A 21,874-nucleotide genomic window follows, 5' to 3' on the forward strand; every position below is an offset into this window, starting at 1 on the left:
ACAAAAGATGCTTTTTTACAGCCATCAATGTATTTCACATCCATTCGCTCAAGAATTTTTACAACGATCCTTCAAGGCAGGCCAGTATTCTAGTATAATACCGTAGATGGTGGTGACGGTGAAAGAGAGTGTGGCTTGCTTAAAGCCACCTACAAAATTCACGGCCCAGCTGAGGTCTCAAATGGATTTCCTTAGCTCTCCGCTCAGGGGCACTGCATAGGCGCCATCCCCCAATGACCTATGAAGCATCCTTGATGCTCCAATGTTTCATGGAGTTCAATTTGCCACTTAGGCCTGCTGTTAAGAGATCTGCGTTCCCATTCATTGGCTGTTGGCAGCAATGCTCCCTCTAAGCTGCGTAGCCTTGTGAGCAAAAATTCTACTTTGTGAGCTACAGTCATTAAAGTTGTGAGCAAGCAATTTGGCGACTGCATCAATTAGTTTACACTGGGGCCATCCTTCCTTTTTTCTTAATATTTGTTTTTATTAATTTTTAACAGCGTAAACACAACAAAATTAGACACAAAGAGCAATTACCTGCTCAGTTAAACAGCTTTTCTTACATAACTCCCACAGTATCACAGTAAAGTCAAACATTTGTATAGACTAAGTACCAAACAGTTAATAGGACATACTGCAGGGGCTATCCTTCCTGAGCTAAGACAAAAATGTGTGAGCCGGAGGCTAAAAAACTCTTGCTGGGGATGGGCTGGTGGGGCAAGGCTGCGGAATGCCACCGGGACCCTTCGAAGAACTCCCCTCCCACCCTTATCATATGAAAACAAAGTGCATAATTTGGTCCCCAGAGCGCCTGGGATTTTGTCCTCCAAAAGAACATCAGAGCCCACCCATATCGTTCTGAGTATTGTGCAACTGCCAGCCTGGGGAACTGGCCCCCTGTGGAAAGGTCCCTGGGTGAAGCAAGGGCGATTCTTCAAAGTTCTGCCTGCCAGCCTGTGATGTTTACAGGGAGTCAACCTGAACTGGTCTTCAAACGCATTTCAAAAACACACGCGCATGCACAACCTGCTAATACTCTACAGATGCTTGATGCATGTCAACAGCTCTTTTGTGCGCGGAAAGGATCAACTTCGCCTCTCTTCAACCAAGCACAGGTCTGCCTAGGTCTTAGGTGTTGCTATAGAAATCGCAGCACAGCGGTAGGTGCTCTGGAGAGCGAGCCGCAAGCCGGTCACAATAGCAAAGGGAGAGCGGGAGATGGCTTCTAAAGAGAAAGAGATTCCTGCTCGGGCCTCAAAAACTGGCAAGGAGTGCAAAGAAATCCATCAAGCCTTGAGCAATGCTCCCTTTACGCTGTGGGGTCTTGTGAGCAACAATTCTACCTTGTGAGCTACTGGCATGAAAGTTGTTATCGAGTGATTTGGCTATTGCATAAATTAGCTTGCTCTGGAGCCATCCTTCCTGAGCTAAGACAAAACTGCGTGAGCTGGAGGCTAAAAAACTGTGAGCTAGCTCACACTAACTCAGCTTAGAGGGAACACTGGCCCTTGAGCGAATGGCATGTCCAAGAATATACCTGACTTCTCCACCCTGCCTTAAAAAAAAAGCAAGGCCTGGAACAGGATAACCAAGAGTCCCCAGCCCCAGTGCTATTTTCATGTCTGTTCAACGGCCTTCAGTATCCAGGAGGCTTGGGGCAGGTACATAATAGGAGACAGGCCTGACTCGAGGGCCACCCAGTCAAACAAAGAACGTGACCTGGAGAAATGGAAATCAATTAGATTTGCTCGAACACATGGGTTGCTCAAGTTCCCTTCTGCTTTGATGTGGCTGGCACAGGAAAACGGCATGATTCCTGGCAGCTGCGGTCACCCTATAACAAAGAGTTGCAGGAGGTGCTGAACAAACAAAGGAATGTACTTTTCCAGACAATGCGCAGTGAACTTGCAGGATTCACCAAAGACGTATGGAGAAAAATCCACTCTGAAGATCCACAGGGGGACAACAGCAGCCCCATCCCTCTCGCAATCCTCAAATGGCCTCTGGCTTTTAGGAGACAATCACTTTCTCCTAGTCTCTATGGTAATACCATGGGAGACCTGGAAGTCCTAGAGCACCCACCCTCTGCAGTTCCTTTAAGACTTCTGTTTCTCCTAGACTCTAAGGCAGTGTCTCCTAACCTGTGGGTTGGGACCCAAAAGCAGGCTGCAAAGCCCCTGGAAGTGGGCTGTTGACCAGCCCTCCCTAATAGCTACCCCTGTCCTTTCCACTGTCCTCTTTTGTATTTTGGAAACCAAGGTCTGACCTTGGAAAGAGTTTTTTCCATGTCATACATCAGTTGGTGTAAGTTTCTTCACTGCATAAACATGAAGATCAAGTAAAACGTGTCCTGGCAGTGACTAGAGTGAGTTTCTTAGAATCTTGGGGGTGGGAGTGTTCAAAGGAGTAATGGAAACAGAGAGGGCGGTCAAAGGCTGGAATGTAACCTCTGCAGGCAAGGGCTGTGTATGTCGGAATGCCACCTGCTTAGGGTTCATAGTGGGGGGGGGGGGCTGCTGGACCCTTTATGCAACGCTGCTGGTTTCTCAAAAACGTCTGTAGAGAAGGGAATGCTGAACTAGATGGGTGACCCGGTCACAGCGGGTCTAAGGCACCAAAAAGGCCAGCCATGGATAGGCATTTTTTGTAGAAAAAGCCCAGCAGGAACTCATTAGCATAATAGGCCACACCCAACAGCAGAAACTCATTAGCATATTAGGCCACACCCTGACAGCACCACTCATTAGCATATTAGGCCGCACCCCCATGTTACCAGAAATGTAGTCATCCAGCCACACCCACCTTTTGCTTCTTATTCTGTTTATCTTGTTTGTTGTCAAAACCCAGGGCTTTTTTTTTGTAGCAGGAACTCCTTTGCATGTTAGGCCACACACCCCTAAAATAGCCAATCCTAATGAGTTCCTGCTGTTGGGTGTGGCCTGTTATGCTAATGAGTTCCTGCTGGGCGTGGCCAACTCGAGAGCCAGCCGGAACTCTGTTCCTGTGCGTTCCTGCCCAAAAATAGCCCTGGATAGGCCACTTGTTGTTGTTCAGTCGCACAGTCGAGTCCGACTCTTCGCGACCCCATGGACAATCTCCCGCCAGGCTCTCCTGTCTTCCGCCGTCCTCCGAAGTTGGCTCAATTTCATGTTCGTTGCATCGCTGACACTGTCTAACCATCTCATCCTTTGCCGTCCCCGTCTTCTTTGACCTTCAATCTTTCCCAGCATCAGGGTCTTCTCCAGTGAGTGCTCCCTTCTCATTTGGTGGCCAAAGTATTTGAGCTTCAGTTTCATTATCTGGCCTTCCAGGGAACAGTCAGGGTTGATTTCTTTGAGGATTGACTGATTTGTTCTTCTTGCAGTCCAAGGGACTCTCAAGAGTCTTCTCCAGCACCATAGTTCAAAAGAATCTATTCTTCGGCGCTCGGCCTTCCTTATAGTCCAACTCTCACAGCCATACATGACTACTGGGAATACCATTGCTTTGACCATGCGGACTTTTGTTGGCAGGGTGATGTCTCTACTTTTTATCATGCTGTTTAGGTTCGCCATCGCTTTCCTCCCAAGGAGCAGGCGTCTTTTAATTTCATGACTGCTGTCACAGTCTGCGGTGATCTGGGATCCCAGGAACGTGAAGTCTGTCACTACTTCCACAGCTTCCCCTTCTATTTGCCAAGGAGTGATGGGGCCGGATGCCATGATCTTAGTTTTTTTGATGTTGAGCTTCAAGCCCACTTTTGCGCTCTCCTCTTTTACCCTGAGCAAGAGGCTCTTGAGGTCCTCTTCACTTTCTGCCATCAGAGTGGTATCGTCTGCATATCTGAGGTTGTTGATCTTTTCCCCAGCAATCTTAATTCCCGCTTGTGATTCATCCAGGCCAGCATTTCGCATGATGTACTCTGCATATATATTAAATAAGCAAGGCGACAATATACATCCTTGTCGTACTCCTTTTCCTATGCTGAACCAATCAGTTGTTCCATATCCGGTTCTAACTGTCGCTTCTTGGCCCTTATACAGGTTTCTCAAGAGACATGTGAGGTGGTCTGGTACTCCCATCTCTTTAAGGACCTGCCATAGTTTGTTGTGATCCACACAGTCAAAAGCTTTAGCATAGTCAATGAAGCAGAAGTAGATATTTTTCTGGTACTCTCTTGCTTTCTCCATAATCCAGCGAATGTTGGCAATTTGATCTCTAGTTCCTCTACCTCTTCGAAACCCAGCTTGTACTTCTGGTAGTTCTCTATCCACGTACTGTTGAAGCCTAGCTTGTAGGATCTTGAGCATGACCTTGCTAGCGTGTGATATGAGTGCAATTGTGCGATAGTTTGAACATTCCTTGGCATTGCCCTTCTTTGGGATTGGAATGTATACTGACCTTTTCCAATCCTGTGGCCACTGTTGCGTTTTCCAAATTTGCTGGCAAATGGAGTGCAGAACTTTAACAGCATCCTCTTCTAAGACTTTGAATAGCTCAGCTGGGATACCATCACCTCCACTAGCTTTGTTGTTAGTAATGCTTTCTAAGGCCCATTTAACTTCACATTCCAGGATGTCTGGCTCGAGGTCAGTGATTATACCGTCGTGGTTGTCAAGGACATCGAGGTCTTTCTTGTATAGTTCTTCTGTGTATTCTTGCCATCTTTTCCTAATCTCTTCTGCTTCTGTTAGGTCCCTACCGTTTTTGTCCTTTATCATGGCCAGCTTTGCATGGAACGCTCCCTTGATTTCTCCAACTTTCTTGAAGAGATCTCTAGTCCTTCCCATTCTATTGTTTTCTTCTATTACTTTGCACTGTTCATTCAGGAAGGCCTCCTTATCTCTCCTTGCTGTTCTCTGGAAATCTGCGTTCAGTTGGGTAAATCTTTCCTTTTCGCCTTTGCCTTTCGCTTTCCTTCTTTCCTCTGCTATTTGTAAAGCCTCATCAGAAAGCCACTTTGCTTTCTTACATTTCTTTTTCTTTGGGATGGTGGTGATTGCTGCCTCCTGTACGATGTCACGAACCTCTGTCCATAGTTCTTCAGGCACTCTATCTATCAAATCCAGACCCTTGAATCTATTCTTCACCTCTACTGTATATTCATCAGGGATGCGATCTAGGTCAAACCTGAATGGCCTCGTGGTTTTCCCAATTTTCTTCAGTTTAAGTCTGAATTTTGCAATGAGTAGCTCATGATCTGAACCACAGTCAGCTCCAGGTCTTGTTTTTACTGACTGGATAGAGCTTCTCCATCTTTGACTGCAAATTATATAGTCAATCTGATTTCGGTGTTGCCCATCTGGTGATGTCCATGTGTAGAGTCGCCTCTTAGGTTGTTGGAAAAGGGTGTTCGCTATGACCAGTGTGTTCTCTTGACAAAACTCTGTTAACCTTTGCCCTGCTTCATTTTGCTTTCCAAGGCCAAACTTGTCTGTTATTCCAGTTACCTTTTGACTTCCTACTTTAGCATTCCAGTCCCCTATGATGATGAGGACATCATTTTTTGGTGTTAGTTCTAGGAGGTGTTGTAGGTCTTCATAGAACCGGTCCACTTCAGCCTCTTCTGCATCAGTGGTTGGGGCATACACTTGAATTACTGTGATGTTGAATGGTTTGCCTTGGAATCGGACAGAAATCATTCTGTCATTTTTGAGATTGTATCCCAGTACTGCCTTTTGCACTCTCTTGTTGACTATAAAGGCCACACCATTTTTTCTACGAGATTCCTGGCCACAGTAGTAGATATAATGGTCTTCTGAGTTAAATTCGCCCATTCCTGTCCACTTTAGTTCACTGATTCCTAGGATATCGATGTTCAGTCTTGCCATCTCATTTTTGACCACGTCAAGCTTACCTTGATTCATAGATCTTACATTCCAGGTTCCTATGCAGTATTGTTCTTTGCAGCATCGGACTTTCCTTTCACCATCAGACACATCCACAACTGAGCGTCCTTTCGGCTTTGGCCCAGCCGCTTCACTCTTTCTGGGGTTACTTGTACTTGTCCTCTGCTCTTCCTCAGTAGCATATTGGACACCTTCCGACCTGAGGGGCTCATCTTCCGGCGTCATATCTTTTAGCCTTTTGATACTGTCCATGGGGTTTTCTTGGCAAAAATACTGGAGTGGGTTGCCATTTCCTTCTCCAGGTGGATCACGCTTGGTCTGAGTTCTCTGCTGTGGCCTGTCCGTCTTGGGTGGCCCTTCACGGCATAGCCCACAGCTTCATTGAACTGCGCAAGCCCCCTCGCCACGACAAGGCAGTGATCCATGAGGATAGGCCACTACACCAAGTCAATTTGGACTTGTGGGTCCCCATACCAAAAAGCTTGGGGACTGCTGCTCTAAGGTATCCCATGCTGCTCGCCCTCTCAAGCTGCCGTCTCCTCCAGGGGAAGTGATCTCTGTAGCCCAGACATCAGTTGCAATTCCAGGAGAACTTCAGGCCCCACCTTGATGTTGGTAACCCTACGCAATGATGATCTGGCACTTAGAGGGCCTTCGGAAGGAACGGCAGCATTCGTGGAGAAGAGGCCAACGGTTAATTCGCCTCAAGAGTCAGACGGAAGCTCCGCATTCACAGGCAGTGCACTTCCGACTGCCATTTCAGGGTGGGGCACACAGCAAGGGAGAGTGGCTGCCTTCTTCCTTGGCTTGAGTGCTCCCCAGGAGCATCCGTCCAGCGGCCGTAGGAAACAGGATGCCGGACTAGATGGACCCTCCTTGGAGTTACCCAAGATGGATCTCTTTGGCTTCTGAACCGACATCTCCTTGTCCTCCAAGTCCAACTCCCTTAAATTCCTATTGGCCAGCGAGCCATTTGGAGTGAGAACAGATATCCTTAAAAAAAAAAAAAAAAACACCACCCTTCTTTGTGCATTTGATTAACAAAAAAACCCATTGCTTCGTACACCCTAGAAATTGCGGAATGGACCAACTCTTCCTTTTTGCTCTCACTTGGGAGGGGCTTCTGGGAGGTCTATTGCTCCAGCTGGCTGACTGATGTGTCTCCTTGCCTCTTTGTTATGCCCCCTTTTTCCTTAATCTGGCTTTTATTGCATGTTGCGGAAAGCAGCTTTGGAACATGCATGGAAAACAGATAAAAATGAGATTCTCCTCCGCGAGGCATGCCCACCTCCCTCCGGCAAGCGTGGGGAGCTCTGGCAAGAAAAGCACAGTCCCGAGCAGCTGATCCTGAAACTCCCAGGGAGCATTAATGAGCTCCAGAGTTTTTAGAAAAGCGACGCTCTCTCCCTCTCTTCAGGCAGCGTGTTCAGAAAAAGAAAACATCCGCGGCAAAACAATGGCATTCAGCTCCGATCACAGAACAAAACAGCGAGGAAGGGGAAAGGATGGCAGGACCAACAAAATTATAAAAACCCTATTCTGATGGCAGAAATCAAACCGGGCGCTTTGAAACGCTGAAAAGATCAGTGCGGCGGGGAATCGACACGGCGGCGTAACGGCGGCGTAACGTATTAATCGAGGAACGACTCTCTCGCTCAGCCGCTCTCCTGGGCGAAAAGAGTTGCCGGGATGAAGAGAGCTAAAAATAGACCAGAAAGGGGAAGTAGAATTGACAATAGCAGGTAGGAAAAGCCAGCTGGGGAGGAAAGGGGGGGGGGCGCACAGATACGGACTGGAGACTCGCTGGCTTCCAGAGCCTTCATCGTTTCTACCTGAATAGCAAAAGGGCAGCTGGAGAAGGCGGCGTTAAAAACTTCTGGTTAAAAAAAATCATCATAATGTGAAAGAAACTCTGGGGATGCTAAAGACAGAGTTACACGTTAAAGGAGACGTGCAGGCTGACTGTTCCCTGGAAGGCCAGATAATGAAGCTGAAGCTCAAATACTTTGGCCACCCAATGAGAAGGGAGCACTCACTGGAGAAGACCCTGATGCTGGGAAAGACTGAAGGTCAAAGAAGACGGGGACGGCAAAGGGTGAGATGGTTAGACAGTGTCATCGATGCAACGAACATGAAATTGAGCAAACTTCAGAGGACGGCGGAAGACAGGAAGGCCTGGTGTGATCTGATCCATGGGGTCGCGGAGAGTCGGACTCGACTGTGCGACTGAACAACAACAACAGGCTCTCAACACCATGTTTACCCAATAAGGGAAACACATAGGCCATTTCCAGGGTAAAATAGGCACACGGGAGGGGGAGGGGTGTACCGAGAGCCCTTGTTACGCCTTCCAATTCTATCCTGACAATCCCCCCCCCCCCGGCAATTGTTAAATGGTTCCCACCAGCTCTACCAACCTCCAGGTGGTGGCGGGAGATCGCCCCACATTACAACTGATCTCCAGCCAACCGAGATCAGTTCCTCTGGAGACAATGGCTGCTTCGGAAGGCGGACCCTATGGCATTGTAGCCCGCTGAGGTCCCTCCCCAAACCCCGCCCTCCTCAGGCTCCACCCCCACAAACCTCCAGGTATTTCCCAACCCGGAGCTGGCAACCCTAGTTCCCACCCACAGGCAGACGAAGACATCAAGAGAGCCCAGGAACAAGCCGAGCTGAAACAGGGGAAGAGCAACGGGGTCCACTCAGCTCGGACTCAGCCAGTGGCAATGCTCAGCTGGGGCTACTTGCGTTCCGGGCTTTCAGTGGCCCTCTAGGCCCGCCCACCAGGAACTCTGTCTGCAGCTTAAAGGGCCAGTCTTCCCCTCCGAAAACAGAGGTGAGCCAAGCTGGGAGGAAGGGAAGGAGTGTCGTCAGAGGAGGAGAAAAGGGAGAAGAGTTGGTTTTATACCCCGCCCTTCACTACCCAGAGGAGTCTTGGAGTGGCTTACAATCCCCTTCCCTTCCTCTCCCCACAACAGATACCCTGTGAAGTAGGTGGGGCTGAGGGAGCTCTGAGAGAGCTGTGACTGACCCAAGGTCACCCAGCTGGCTTCCGGGAAGGTTAGGTAGGAGTCTCCTATAAATGCCGTCTTTTCATTGTTATTTTATTTATTTCACTTGTACCCAGCCAGTCTCCCCAGCGAGGACCTGGTGGGCCAGTGTTCCCTCTACGCTGAGTTAGTGTGAGCTAGCTCACAGTTTTTTAGCCTCTGGCTCACACATTTTTGTCTCGGCCCAGGAAGGAGGGCTCCAGAGCAAACTAACTGATGCAGGAGCCAAATCGCTCGCTCACAACTTTAATGCCGGTAGCTCACAAAGCAGAACGTTTGCTCACAAGACTCCACAGCTTAGAGGGAGCATTGCTGGCTTATAGCATTTTCCACAGCTCCGTTTGATCCTCACAACAACCCTGTGAGGCAGGTTAGGCTGAGAGTGTGCCTGGCCCAAGGTGACCAAGAAAGCTTCCATGGTAGAATGTGGAATTTGAACCTGGGTCTTCCAGTTCCTAGTCCAGCTCCATAACCACTACACCACACTGGCCCTTTCCCCCTGCATTTGTGTGACGTTGGCAAAAGCGGACTTGGGAACCTGAATGTGCCAAGATAATGTATAGTCTCACCCTGAAGTCAGAGACAACTTTTGAGAGCGGGAAGTGAGATGCAGAGGCCTCTCGCCCCATAGTGTGTGCATTATTTGTCCCTACCACTGCCTCTCGTCAAATACGTTTCAATGACCAAAAACCTGCAAACCATTTTGAAAGAGATGGGAGCAGGAAGAACACGCATCGCACACTTGCAAACAGTCCTTCAGCTGTGTGTGTGTGGGGGGAGAGATGACTGTCGTCAGCTTGATTTAACACCCCCCCACACACATACTGCTTTATTAAGAAAGTTTTTGTTGGACAAAGCCCAGTGAAAAAAGTCCTTAGGGACACTGCATAAGAAACTGAACTGTGCAGGGTACAGTATATCTTAATAAACAAGAAAATGAATTCGTGTGACCTTTCAACCCTGGACGCTGAGAAGGACAACACAGCACCGGAGGGTGTTTGCAATGCTTTGTTTAAAGAAAACATTGAAATGCAGCTGGAAATGCTTCCTGGGGGGTTTCTTGTCTGCATGAACATATTTCTCGCCAACCATATGTTCTCCTAGGAGGCTTACGCCTCTGGAGTTATGTAGGAATTTGTGTCAAAGGGAGAGAAAGAGTCACTAGAATTTTGCCAATGGAGGAGGAGGACGGGACTGCGTTGCTTACCGCCAGCTGTGGGACAGGGAGTGGTTTCCCTTCCTTGCTCAGGGACACATAGGTGAAGAATGCACTGACAGCACGGTACCGTTCCTGAGATTCATCCACGAAAGGGTCGGCATCCACAAAAACCTCGATCTCCATGGACTTATTGCTCGTGAAGGTCATGCGCCCCGAAATCGTGATCACGCTCCCTGCAGGACAGAGTTGAGCTGGTTAGCCAAGTGCTCCGACTCCACGGACAACGACCAGAGTCCCTTATTTTCTAGAACGCCAAGCAATTTTCGTATGCGAGACGCAAAATCAGCTAAGAATTATCTTTTGTGGCACCTTGGGCTGATGTAAGACTGTACAGTAACAGGCCCCCCCCCTTAAGTAAGGACTTCCATGCAGCTTGAGAGAATCTACACACCCTTAACGCCAACAGATGATTTGGTTTTGAACACAGGAAGCAGGCAAACCAGGATGGGAAGCGAAAACGGGCAAAAGAAATGCTGCAAACACCACTTCAAGAAATGCTGCTCTCTCTTTTTCACCCATTTCTATAGCTCAGGGGTCCCCAGCAATGCATTTTTTCTGGTACCCACAAAGTGTCTCTAGAATGCAGGGCGGGCCAAGTTGCGTTCTTTGCAAATTGGCAACATGCCCCATACTTGCATCCAGTGTTCCCTCTAAGCTGAGTTAGTGTGAGCTAGCTCCATTTTTTAGCCTCCAGCTCACACATTTTTGTCTTAGCTCAGGAAGGATGGGTCCAGAGCAAACCAATTTATGCAGTAGCCAAATTGCTCACAACTTTAATGCCAGCAGCTCACAAAGTAGGATTTTTGCTCACAAGACGCCACAGCTTAGAGGGAGCATTGTGTTGCATCTCAGGTCATTCCCTGTAATTACCATATTTCCCCCCCAATTTTTCTTTGTGAACTGTGGAAGCATAATCACAATTTGGGGGCAATGCTCCCCCTAAGCTGTGGAGTCTTGTGAGCAAAAATTCTACTGTGTGAGCTACTGGCTTTAAAGCTGCGAGCAAGCAATTTAGCTACTGCATGAATCAGTTTGCTCTGGAGCCATCTTTCCTGAGCTGAGACAAAAATGTGTGAGCCGGAGGCTAAAAAACTGTGAGCTGGCTCACACTAACTCAGCTTAGAGGGAACACTGGTTGGGGGTGGGGCTGGGGCTGGTCTGGACCTACCATAGAACACCAAGTACACGCTTTAGATCAATGCATCTAAAGAGAAGAGGGCTCTCTTCAAGGCTCACTTCTCACATTTGAAATGTGAACACTTTGGGTACAACCAGAGTCGCCAGTTTTAAAATTAACACAGTTGGGCAAATAGAACTGTGGGGGAGGGTACAAAACAGAATAGCAGCACATAAATATCCTTTGAAAGGGGACGGGGAAGCAGAAGAACTGCACCGTCAGCTGGTTTCCCCCACTGCACTGCAAATGGAAGAAGTTAGAGCACCTAATCAGCTTTGACATTTAGAAGAGAAACAGCAGGTTCCTTCGGCTAAGCAGCGCTATTATCTGTAATTTCAAGCCTCTTTTGTGATGAGAAAGAAGGGAAGTGGATTCCTGAGCATGGAAAGCAAACAAGCCTAAGCCTCGGAACGAAGAATTTTCCTTTCTCTGGTATCTGGATAAAAGGGAAAACGCAGGCAGCGCCAGCATGGAATTCCAGCTGCTCACTGGGCCGTTGTGGTCGGAGCTGGAGCTGGTCAAGCAGGGTCCTAAACAGAGCATCTTAGGGGTCACAAGAGCCTGGCTGTTAATATCAGGAGAGGGGCTGGGCCCCCCTGCAAGGCACAGTACATAATCTGGCAACCAGCAAGCAAGAGCTGGAGCCGTTAAGAAAAACAACAACACGGCACCCGTGGGTGACATGCAGGTTCTGCTGGGGTGACCCACTCCAGGACCAGCAGTGGCTTACTCTGTGGTGGGGCAGCTGCCAGGGCCAGCTGCTGCTGACCCCCATGCACCTCCCCTGTCCCCGTCTGTCCCTGTGCCCCCAACTGCTCAGAGGCACTGAGGAAGGGGATGTGGGTGGTGCCACCGGTGCACAGTGGTGGCACTCCTGGGAGCAATGGTGGGTTGTGCAGGCAACTGAGCATGGGAAGGTTTGCAAACAGGGAAGGGAAGGGATGCACAGGCAGGTGGGGGGGGATGCAAGTTTGGGGCTAGAAAGGAGGACACGAAGGGGGACATGGCCCCCAGGTGGGCCCCCTGGACATCAGCTGTTTAGGGTGCTCCCAAATCTGGAACCGGCCCTGACCCACTCATACATGCTGGTCCTCACATGAGGTTATTGGTCAGAAGCTGTGGAGAAATGCATTGTCTCCCGAGAGGCAAGGAGCAAGGCCTCCACAGTATGTTTTAACCATCCCCCCCCCCAGCTAAGAACAAGCAGGAGGGGGGAGGAAATTAGCCCATGGCCTTCCAGATGCATCTCTTAAGAAATGCTAACAAATCTAGCAGGAGAGACAATGGGATGGGCCAGTTCACATACACACACCCCTTCTGCCAGCAGGGAACATAGATTTGGGAGGACTGAGAATACCAGAGAGACCGCCAGGAAAGGAATTTCTAGAACCTACGGGAAAAGCTCGGCCCCCATCTGACCTGGTTAGTGGGAGGAAACGAGGATTTGATCAAACATCCTTGCCACAGGAAATAGCTCTTTCTTTGGGATGCTTGGTTCAGGAGGACTCTGAGCTGAGAGTTGCAAGCAGGCGGCCACTGACCATCTGAAGGGACCCTGAAGGTAATGGAGCTTTGTAGAGATCTAGAACAGCTAGAGTGAAAGAGCCTGTCCTATTTTAACATCTTATAGGGCATGCATAGAGAGACAGAGGACACGCATTTTCACCAGTTTCTTTTCTTTTCCTTGCTCAGAACTGGTGCTGTACTAGAAGTATGCTTGTAATTTTCTTTTTAATAAATACTTTAAACTGTCGATGGTGAGAGCAGTTCTCTGTACCACACAGACCTCCACTGTTTTGGACACACTATTTTAAACGGGGCTCCAGGAGGGGAAGGCAGGCAATTGGCAAGCGGCTATTCTTTCAGGGGCGCCCAAGGCATTAAACTGTCCCTGTGGGCCCTGACCTGGATAGCCCAGGCAAGACCGATCTTGCCAGATCTCGGAAGCTAAGCAGGGTCGACTCTGGCAAGTACTTGGATGGGAGACCTCCTTGGAATACCAGAGGCGGGAGGACAGGGGCAGGCTTTATTCAGCCACCTCTCTGAATATCCTCCAGACCCCCAGTAGGAGCCAGTCACCAGAGGCCGCCATGACTTCCAGGTGCGCGTGTGCGTGCACACACACACAAAATACAAAAAAACCCCTATCCCTGTTGTAGCCAGGTGCTAAGTAGCAGGGAACATACAAGCAAGGCCTCAGATCCAGGGAGGGAAGCTGGGTGTCCTGATCCTCCCTCGACCACTCGCCGTAACTGCTGTGAGATTTGTTTTATTTGCATTTACTTTAAAAACATTGCTATCCTGTCTTTTCCACTTAAATACGGCCGCTTGCACCCTTCAAAAGAGTGAAGGTAAAGTCACCCTAATACATAAACAACATAATGAAGTCCATTATCGGGGAAGGGGGCTCCCTTATTTCACTGCTACTATCAAAAAGGCCCTCCAGGAGTGTTTAAACACAAGCAGCCACGAGTAAGGAACCAACATCTGGAGGGAATCGTTACAGAGCTCGGAAACTATCCTTGTGAGGTCACACCCTTTGTTATAAATTTAATATTTCTCAAATTAAACTGGAGCCAGAGTCAAATGCATCCATCCCCCCCCCCGTTGCTATTTTCCAGATGTTCGCTGGTGATCTCCTGGGATTACAACTGATCTCCAGGTGGCAGAGATCAGTTCACCTGGAGAAAACGACCGCTTTGGAAGGTGGACTCTATGGCATTATATGCCATCGAAGCCCTTCCCCTCCCCAAATTCTGTCTCCTTAGGCTCCACTCCCAAAACCTCCAGGTATTTCCCAACCCGGAGCTGGCAAACTCCCCCCCACCCCACCCCGGCTGTGACTTTACTGGTGTATATCTAACCCCACCAATAGATTATTTATTTCTCACTGTAGGTAGATTAAAGCCGTACATCTGGTGTCCTGTGAACAGAAAGGGACCAGATGAAAACACCAAAAGGAACGCCCTCGCCTCACCCCCCGCCCCACATCTGTATCACCAGGAATACGGACCACCAACAAAAAACGTTTCCCCACCACCAAAGAGTAGCGCAAGCCAAGCTCGCGAGGAGAGAAAATGCTCACATTTTATTAACTTCAGAGCAGAAAAGGAAAAAAAAAACCCCTTCCGAGCAGAAAAGGCCCCACGGGACCTTTGCCTAGCTGGCCATGGCCGACGTCGCGTGCCTCTCTGCCCAAATGCCCATTTACCATTGTGGTAAAAGGCTTGACAGAGAGAAAAAAGAGGCAAGTCCCAGGGTTCATGTAATTTTAAACTCAGCTGCGAAAGCCGTCCACCCCAGTCACTTGCAGCTGGTGAGCTGTCACTTCTGGTACCAATTCGCCTCGGGAAAGGGACAGACAAGCAGCAATTATTCCTCGCTGTGCGCCCTGGTGTGCGTGTGGGAGGCTGCAAAAGGAAGCTGCTGCCGCTTCCCCAAAATCCAGCCCTGAGAAAGAACGTTCGGAACCTTTTGCGCAGCTCAGGTAGGCACAAGCCATACTTCTACTGACTGAAAGGACTGCCCTCCGGACACTAGCCACAAGGCTGAGGGAGGTGGCCCTTGAGGCGAACCAACAGCCTGCGCATCCCACGTACATCCAAGTCAGCCTAAGAATTCAGATAGGGGAACAAAAACCTCTATGGATCCGGCCACAAGGAGTGGGATGTGGGGAAAGACTAAATATTTTGGCTGGAAATTCCTTGGCCGGAGACGATCTGGCATACCCAATTTATATCCGTCGCAACAGCCTGTAGCCCATATTTGTTGACCTGTTAGTGGCACAATAATTCCTCATCTCCTCGTTGGCTTTCAAAGGACATTTCCCCTCCAAAAGAGGAGTGTTTTGTGTGAGGGTTCGTATTGGATTTATACTTCCATAAAGTTATCCAAACCCTTTCCTTCCAGCTCCGCTCCTCCTCCACAGTTCACTCTTCGGGAGCCGTTTGTCTGTGCCTTTCCCGACAGTCAGGCCACATCCTGCACTCTGTTCCGACACGCTGATCTCCAGGCTTCTGCCCTTGAATGCTTGCTTTCTACTCTTCCCTAGTCCAAAACCAAATATCCCCCCACCCCCCACAGACATCTCACAGCATCACTCTGCGAAGCATAATCAGAAAAACCGAGGGGAGCTAGAGCACACAGGAGGCGTGTTCCTTGAATTCAGGACCGATGCGAAAGGACTGATGTCAGGACAGGCTAAGGGAAGACGTGCGTGACCCAGAACTGTTCACAGAAGCCTGGAGTTAGCAAGATTGCGATTTTCTCAAAGCCACACCAGACTTGCACTGTGCTTTGGGCTGGGAGCGCCCAGTAAGTTTTAACACATCAATTCTCGGACATTAATTCTTCAGACAAAGACTGTGGTGTGAAGGAGGAGGGGAGCTTAAGCTTCCCCATCACAGCTTCTCTGAATGATTTTAGCTTGGGGGGAAAAAGAGCAGGGGAGAGGCTTAAGCTCAGGGGTCATTTCGTAGAAAAAGAGGTGCAGGAGCTCATTAGCATACCTCATCAGCATGACTTATTTGCATATGCCACACCCCCTGACATCACCGGAACTGTGTCAGAAGGCAGCACCCACTGCAACTTACCTGGCTGCTTCTTGCTCCTCGTGGCCCGGGGCTGCTGGGAGCAGGGGGCGGGGCTTGTTGCATGTGCCCGCCCCCTGGGCTCTTTACTGCCGGAGCTCCGTTCTTGTGCACTCCTGCGGGAAATGACCCCTGCTTAAGCTGAATCGGCCCTCCACCATGGCCTAAGAATTAAGTTTTTAAATGGCTACAAACATAGCTTAGCTTGGCCCTTAACACTTAATGCTGGAATAGCAGAAGGTACAAGAAAGGAGGGCAGAGTTCCACTGACGCTCACCCATGAGAACCCATGTTCTGGCCATGAAGCCTCTTTCCAGGCTCAGCCTATGGCATCTTACGCGGCAAGGGTGGGAAACACCCCAGCCAAAGAGCTGCTGCAGAGCAACGCAAGCCATTCTGGACATGACGACTCCGAGATCTGTCTGAGTAGAAGACTTGGGCAGGGACTGCGGCCTGGGGCAGAGCAAATGCTTTGCATACCGGAGGTCCCAGATCCAGTCCCAGTTTAAAAAGACTGCAGATGGCAGGGCTGGGGAAGGCCCTCCTCTGCCAAAAATCTCAGCCACGTCTAGGTGACAACACTGGAATAGATTATCTTAATTTGGCAAGGCCCATTTCACACGAAGCTGCCTTGCAGTGAATCGGACCATTGGTCTATCAAGGTCGGCCTTGTCTACTCAGACTGGCAGCGGCTCTCACATCTTTCACATCACCTACTTCCTGGTCCTTTTAACTGGAGACGCTGGGGGTTGAACCTGGGACCTTCTGCATCCCAAGCAGAGGCTCTTCCACTGAGCCACAGCCCCTCCCTGTTCTTATTTACAGTCTAAGCCTTTTCATCAGAGAATCCGTAAAGGCTGTCAATGGTTAAAAAGAAGATGCGGTAGGAAAATAGCGACATTTGGGGAGGAGCCATGAGCTGTTTGAACCACTGGAGTTTTTAAAAATGTGTATACTTTCCTCTGAGAGCATGGAAATACATGAAGCGCCCTTGTATCAAGTCAGTCCACTTGTCTACCTTGTCCAAACTAATTTGGTGGGCTGCAGCAATCCAGGGTCTCAGACAGAGGAGGCCCTTTCTCAGTGCCAGATAACCCAAGATCCTTTCCTAGGTGATGCCAGGGGTTGAACCTGGGACTTTCTGCAGAGAAAGAGCACACTCTGCCATTAAGTCACTGTCCCTCGGCCATGACAACTCTGACATGGCTCACCTGCCTTGATGACGACGCTCACGAATGCACATGAAGCTACCTTAATACTGAGTCCGACCATCAGTCAGTCCATCGAGGTCAGTATTGTCTACTCTACTTGGCAGTGGCTCTCAGGTAGAGAGGTCTTTCACATCACCTACGACTGGATCTTTTGAACTGGAGATGCTGGGGATTGAACCTGGGACCTCCTGCGTGCCAAGCAGAGGCTCTTCCACTGAGCCACAGCCCCTCATGTAAAGCCATACCCTGAACCATTCTACCCACCCAACGTTTCCCAGAGCGGATCCTGCATTCATGCGAAACTGGGGCTGGTCTTTGAAACCTCTGTATCATTCCCATCAAGTCTCTACTCAGCTGAGAAAGGGGTTTTGTATTACCTTCCTAGATTGCTGCAGATCTCGAATTACCCCCAAACGGTGCCAGAAAAGCAGGTGGCTTCAATGGAAAGGAAGAGAAGGGAAGGGAATGAAAAAGAGGGACACCGTGAACTACTGCTGCTGCTGCTCTTCGTGGGATTTTTCCACTGCCGTCAAGAACAGCATGTTGAACTGGAAAAGTCGGTTTCTTGGGAGACAGTTTTTCTCCACTCGGGGGTAAGCTGCTCTGACCCACATTTGCTGTCTCGCTCATAAAGCTTTAAAAAGCTCCTTTAATCCAATGCAGCCTTTAGAAGTCGCTGTGTCTAACCCTGCCAGAGGAGCGGCGCTTGGTTTCCAGCGCAGGGCTAAACTGTACTGAGTTAGATTCAGGACAACTGTGCAGGATCCCACCCCAGGAATATTTTTATCGCTTTGCTTCCAAAGGATCACAGCTTTAAGGTTGGTTAAGTCTCTCCCAATCTGTGCGTAGCGAAAATAAGTCACTGAAGGCTCCTGTGATCAAAAACCCACACACAAATGCAGAGATGCGACAAGCAGCCTCTTGAGTCAATGTCTGGGACTTGCTTTCTCCAGTTGCCCCATGCATGAGATGGGGTGGGGGGAGGATTCTGCCCCATCTTTGAACCAAATGTAATTGGGCCATTGTTGCTAATGGAGAAAGGTGGCAGAATTACCCCCAAAGGGCTCCAGGGTCCAGTTACCCAAAAACTCAACATTAATTCAACAGGTCATGAATACAAAGAGAGCCAGTTTGGTATAGTGGTTAGCAGCACAGACTCTAATCTGGGAGAACCGGGTTTGATTCCCCCCTCCTCCACTTGCACCTGCTGGATGGCCTTGGGCAAGCCATAGCTCTGATAAGAGCTGTTCCTGAAAAAGAGCAGTTTCTGTCAAGAGCTCTCTCAGCCCCACCTACCTCACAGGGTGTCTGTTGTGGGACGGGAAGGGGATTGTAAACCACTCTGAGGCTCCTTCGGGTAGTGAAGGGTGGGGTATAAACCCAATCTCTTCTCTTCTTCTTCTCTTAGCAATTTGCCAAGAATTGTAAATGAAACCTGTCTGGTGTAGTGGTTAAGTGCGCGGACTCTAATCTGGGAGAACCGGGTTTGATTCCCCCCTCCTCCACTTGCACCTGCTGGATGGCCTTGGGCAAGCCATAGCTCTGATAAGAGCTGTTCCTGAAAAAGAGCAGTTTCTGTCAAGAGCTCTCTCAGCCCCACCTACCTCACAGGGTGTCTGTTGTGGGGAGGGGAAGGGAAAGGAGTTTGCAAGCCGCTCTGAGACACCTTTGGGTAGTGAAGGGCGGGGTATAAATCCAATCTCTTCTTCTTCTCTATGCTCAAAGGCAGTGTACCTCTGATTATCAGATGCTGGGGATAAAGGGGGGGGTATTGCCTTCATATTCTGGGAGACACAACTATTGCTGGAAACAGTGACTCTCATTCCAGTGGGCCGACGAGATATGGAACAGGAAACAGGACAACAGCAGTGACAGAAGAGAGAAGCGCAGGTATAACCGCACGCCATGCCACATGCAGTGGGACTCGGAGCCCTGAGACGAAGCTGACAGTCCCGCGTCCTTCCTGCTGGCCATAAGCACGGTCCTGTTTTTCTCCCACACTTCTAAGGAATAGCTATTGCATCGCAGGATCACACGGCAGAACTCGGATGCAGTTATTCATTAACTTCTCTGCTGCCTTTTCTGGCAATGCTCGGGAGATTTAGCGAAGGAAGAGCTCACGCAGACAAAGCCCAACCAAGAATAAAAACAGCAGCGCGTCTGTAAGCTTCTTTTGATCCCTCCGGGGAGAAAAGCAGCCTAGAAATGTTTTAATATTTATGTGAGCATCACAAAACCACTGAGTAGCAAATTATTAATTCGGAAACATGCACATGACACATATATGTTGCCTAAAACTGCCAGGGATGCACCCTTCTGTACAGATCAGCCGGGAACTCTCCCTAGAGCCTTGACCCAGTAGCAGAAGAGAGCCTTGTTTATGTTCCTTTTAACCTCTCTTAAGAGGCCTTCTGTTTCATTTCTTCAGTCACTTTCTTTCTATCCTGCCTTTCTCCCCACAAAGGGAACCCAAAACGGCTTCCCTCCTTCCCCTCTCCTCCATTTTATCCTCACAACAACCCCGCGAGGTAGGTTAGACCAGGGCTATTTTTGGGCGGTAGGAATGCACAGGAACGGAGTTCCGGCTAGCTCCTGAGTTGGCCACGCCTAGCAGGAACTCATTAGCAAAAAAGGCCACACCCAACAGCAGAAACTCATTAGGATTAGCTACATTCGGGTGTGGTCTAACATGCAAAGGGTTCCTGCTACAAAAGAAGCCCTGGGTTTTGACAACAAACAAGGTAAACAGAGTAAGAATCAAAAGGTGGGTGTGGCTGGATGACAACACGTCTGGTGACATGGGGGTGTGGCCTACTATGACAGCTAATGTGCTGTGCTGTCAGGGTGTGGCCTACTGTGCTAATGAGTTCCTGCTGTTGGGTGTGGCCTGTTATGCTAATGAGTTCCTGCTGGGCTTTTTCTACAAAAAAAGCCCTGGGTTAGACTAAGGGTGTGCAACTGGCCCAAGGTCACCCAGCAAGCTTCCATGGCAGAGGGGGGATTTGAATCTGAGTTTCCCAGTCTGGCACTGTAAGCACCACACTACGCTGGCCTTTAGGCATGGCCTCCCCGTAGATTTCAGGCCATGTCTGTCTGTCTTAAGGGGAGATGCTCCCTCTAAGCTGTGGAGTCTTGGGAGCTACTTTGTGAGCTACTGGCATTAAAGTTGTGAGCAAACAATTTGGCTGCTGCATGAATTAGTCTGCTCTGGAGCCATCCTTCGTGAGCTAAGACAAAATTGTGTGAGTCAGAGGTTAAAAAACTGTGAGCTAGCTCACACTAACTCAGCTTAGAGGGAACACTGGAGCCAAGCAGTCGTGTATAACTGGTAGGCCCTTAACAAGAAATGGTTTTAAAGGCCAAGGGCAGCACCTTGAACTGGGCCTGGAAGCCAGAACTTTGTCTATGGTGTGACTCCATGGGAGCACAAGGGGGGGGGGGGACCCAGAATACGATGCCGGGTGAAGAATTCAACTCCCTGAGAATCTCAGCTTTCCTGCTCGCTTGTTTTATTGGGGAGGGGGGAAGGTTTCCAACCCTAATGACATCCAAAGAGATGCTGGAAAGCATGTGGGCGATGCCAAGTGAAGCGTTCAGCACACAGCAGCAGCTGAACATGATTTCCAGCGGTTGGGGATTCAGCGCCCTCCATAGCTCCGAGCTCCTCCCTGTAAGCTGCAAAGCCGTAATAAATTATGCAAAATAAAAGATGGAAAATATGATTAATTTGCATAACATATACAGGGCAGCAGAAGGAAAGCTTTTCTCTAGCTGGATTTGGCGGGGGAGAGCATGGAATTTTTATGTTGCGTTCAGCTTGAAATACACACAGCTCTGCCGGAGGCCAGGACACTTCCCCCAAGTTTGGTTTTATATGCCTGCAGATCTAGGGAAGAGATGGGCCACAAGTATTCTACACCAGGTACAGTTTTGGAAGAAGCTGTCTTGCGCTCTTGTACGACAAGGTAGAAACCCAAGGAGCGGAAATGAAGAACAAAAGCTAGATTGCATTTCTGCCCGCTCCGAACCAGAATACAGTCAACCATGCCCAAGGTGCTGCGTACAGTACGTGAGCCTCGAGATTTGCCCAGCAGTTTCTTGTACCTGAAGTCACGGTTCACACACTTCCTCATTCCCTCAGCCAGCAGATTAAAAACACAGCCAAGCTAAGATGCGGCATCTACAAGGCAAGGACGGAATATCCCCCTTGCTACCCAAGCAGGGTGACTTAGTTATGTACCTTTTTTAATCTTCTCGTGGAAGTTAATGGCATCCACCGATGCTGTGACTATGTTGGTCTTGCAGTGGCGAGCAGCAACGATTCCAGCTACCTCGTCCATCAGCTTCATAGTAACACCTACCAAACAACAAAAAGACCAGGTGGAGGTTAGTTGGCCGTGTCAATAGTCACTAGCTGGAGCAAACCTACAGCTGCGATAAAGGAACGCGCAGTCTCATCTCTGCAAGCAATGGGCTACCCATCCATACATCCATCCTCTAGATTTCAGATCTTCAGAACTTTAGCCATTGTTAAGGATGTCCTCTGTACTGAGGACTAGAGACTTGCTCTCTCTGGGACCTACTTGGTTCTTGGCTGGTAGCCAAATTCAGGGCTGCAGAACGAATCCTGCTACTGACCTGCACAAGAGCAGGAATTAGTGCTGTCTGCAGAATTCAACTGCCTGAAAATCGAAGGTTGACTTTAAAACCTAGCAGGTTCCTAGCTCTTAAGACTATAAACAAACGCTTGAAAATGCCTGGTGAAGTATCAGAAAGGAGGGTTTCAACACCCACCACCGG

General features: G+C 49.2%; 1 protein-coding gene across 2 annotated transcripts in view; it reads right to left on the bottom strand.

Annotated features, from left to right (window-relative positions):
- Positions 1-21,874, bottom strand: part of ACOT7 (acyl-CoA thioesterase 7) — an 86,947-nt gene that overhangs the window by 6,217 nt on the left and 58,856 nt on the right. For both annotated transcript variants that reach the window (XM_015411377.1, XM_015411376.1), the window contains 2 exons: positions 21,315-21,431; positions 10,086-10,270 (listed from right to left, as the gene is read on the bottom strand). In XM_015411377.1, coding sequence (XP_015266863.1) covers positions 10,086-10,270; positions 21,315-21,431 — 302 coding nt within the window. The remainder of the gene's footprint in view (positions 1-10,085; positions 10,271-21,314; positions 21,432-21,874) is intronic.

This window comes from Gekko japonicus, unplaced genomic scaffold, assembly GCF_001447785.1.
Source record: "Gekko japonicus isolate JY-2015 unplaced genomic scaffold, Gekko_japonicus_V1.1 scaffold2653, whole genome shotgun sequence".
Lineage (NCBI taxonomy): Eukaryota > Metazoa > Chordata > Lepidosauria > Squamata > Gekkonidae > Gekko > Gekko japonicus.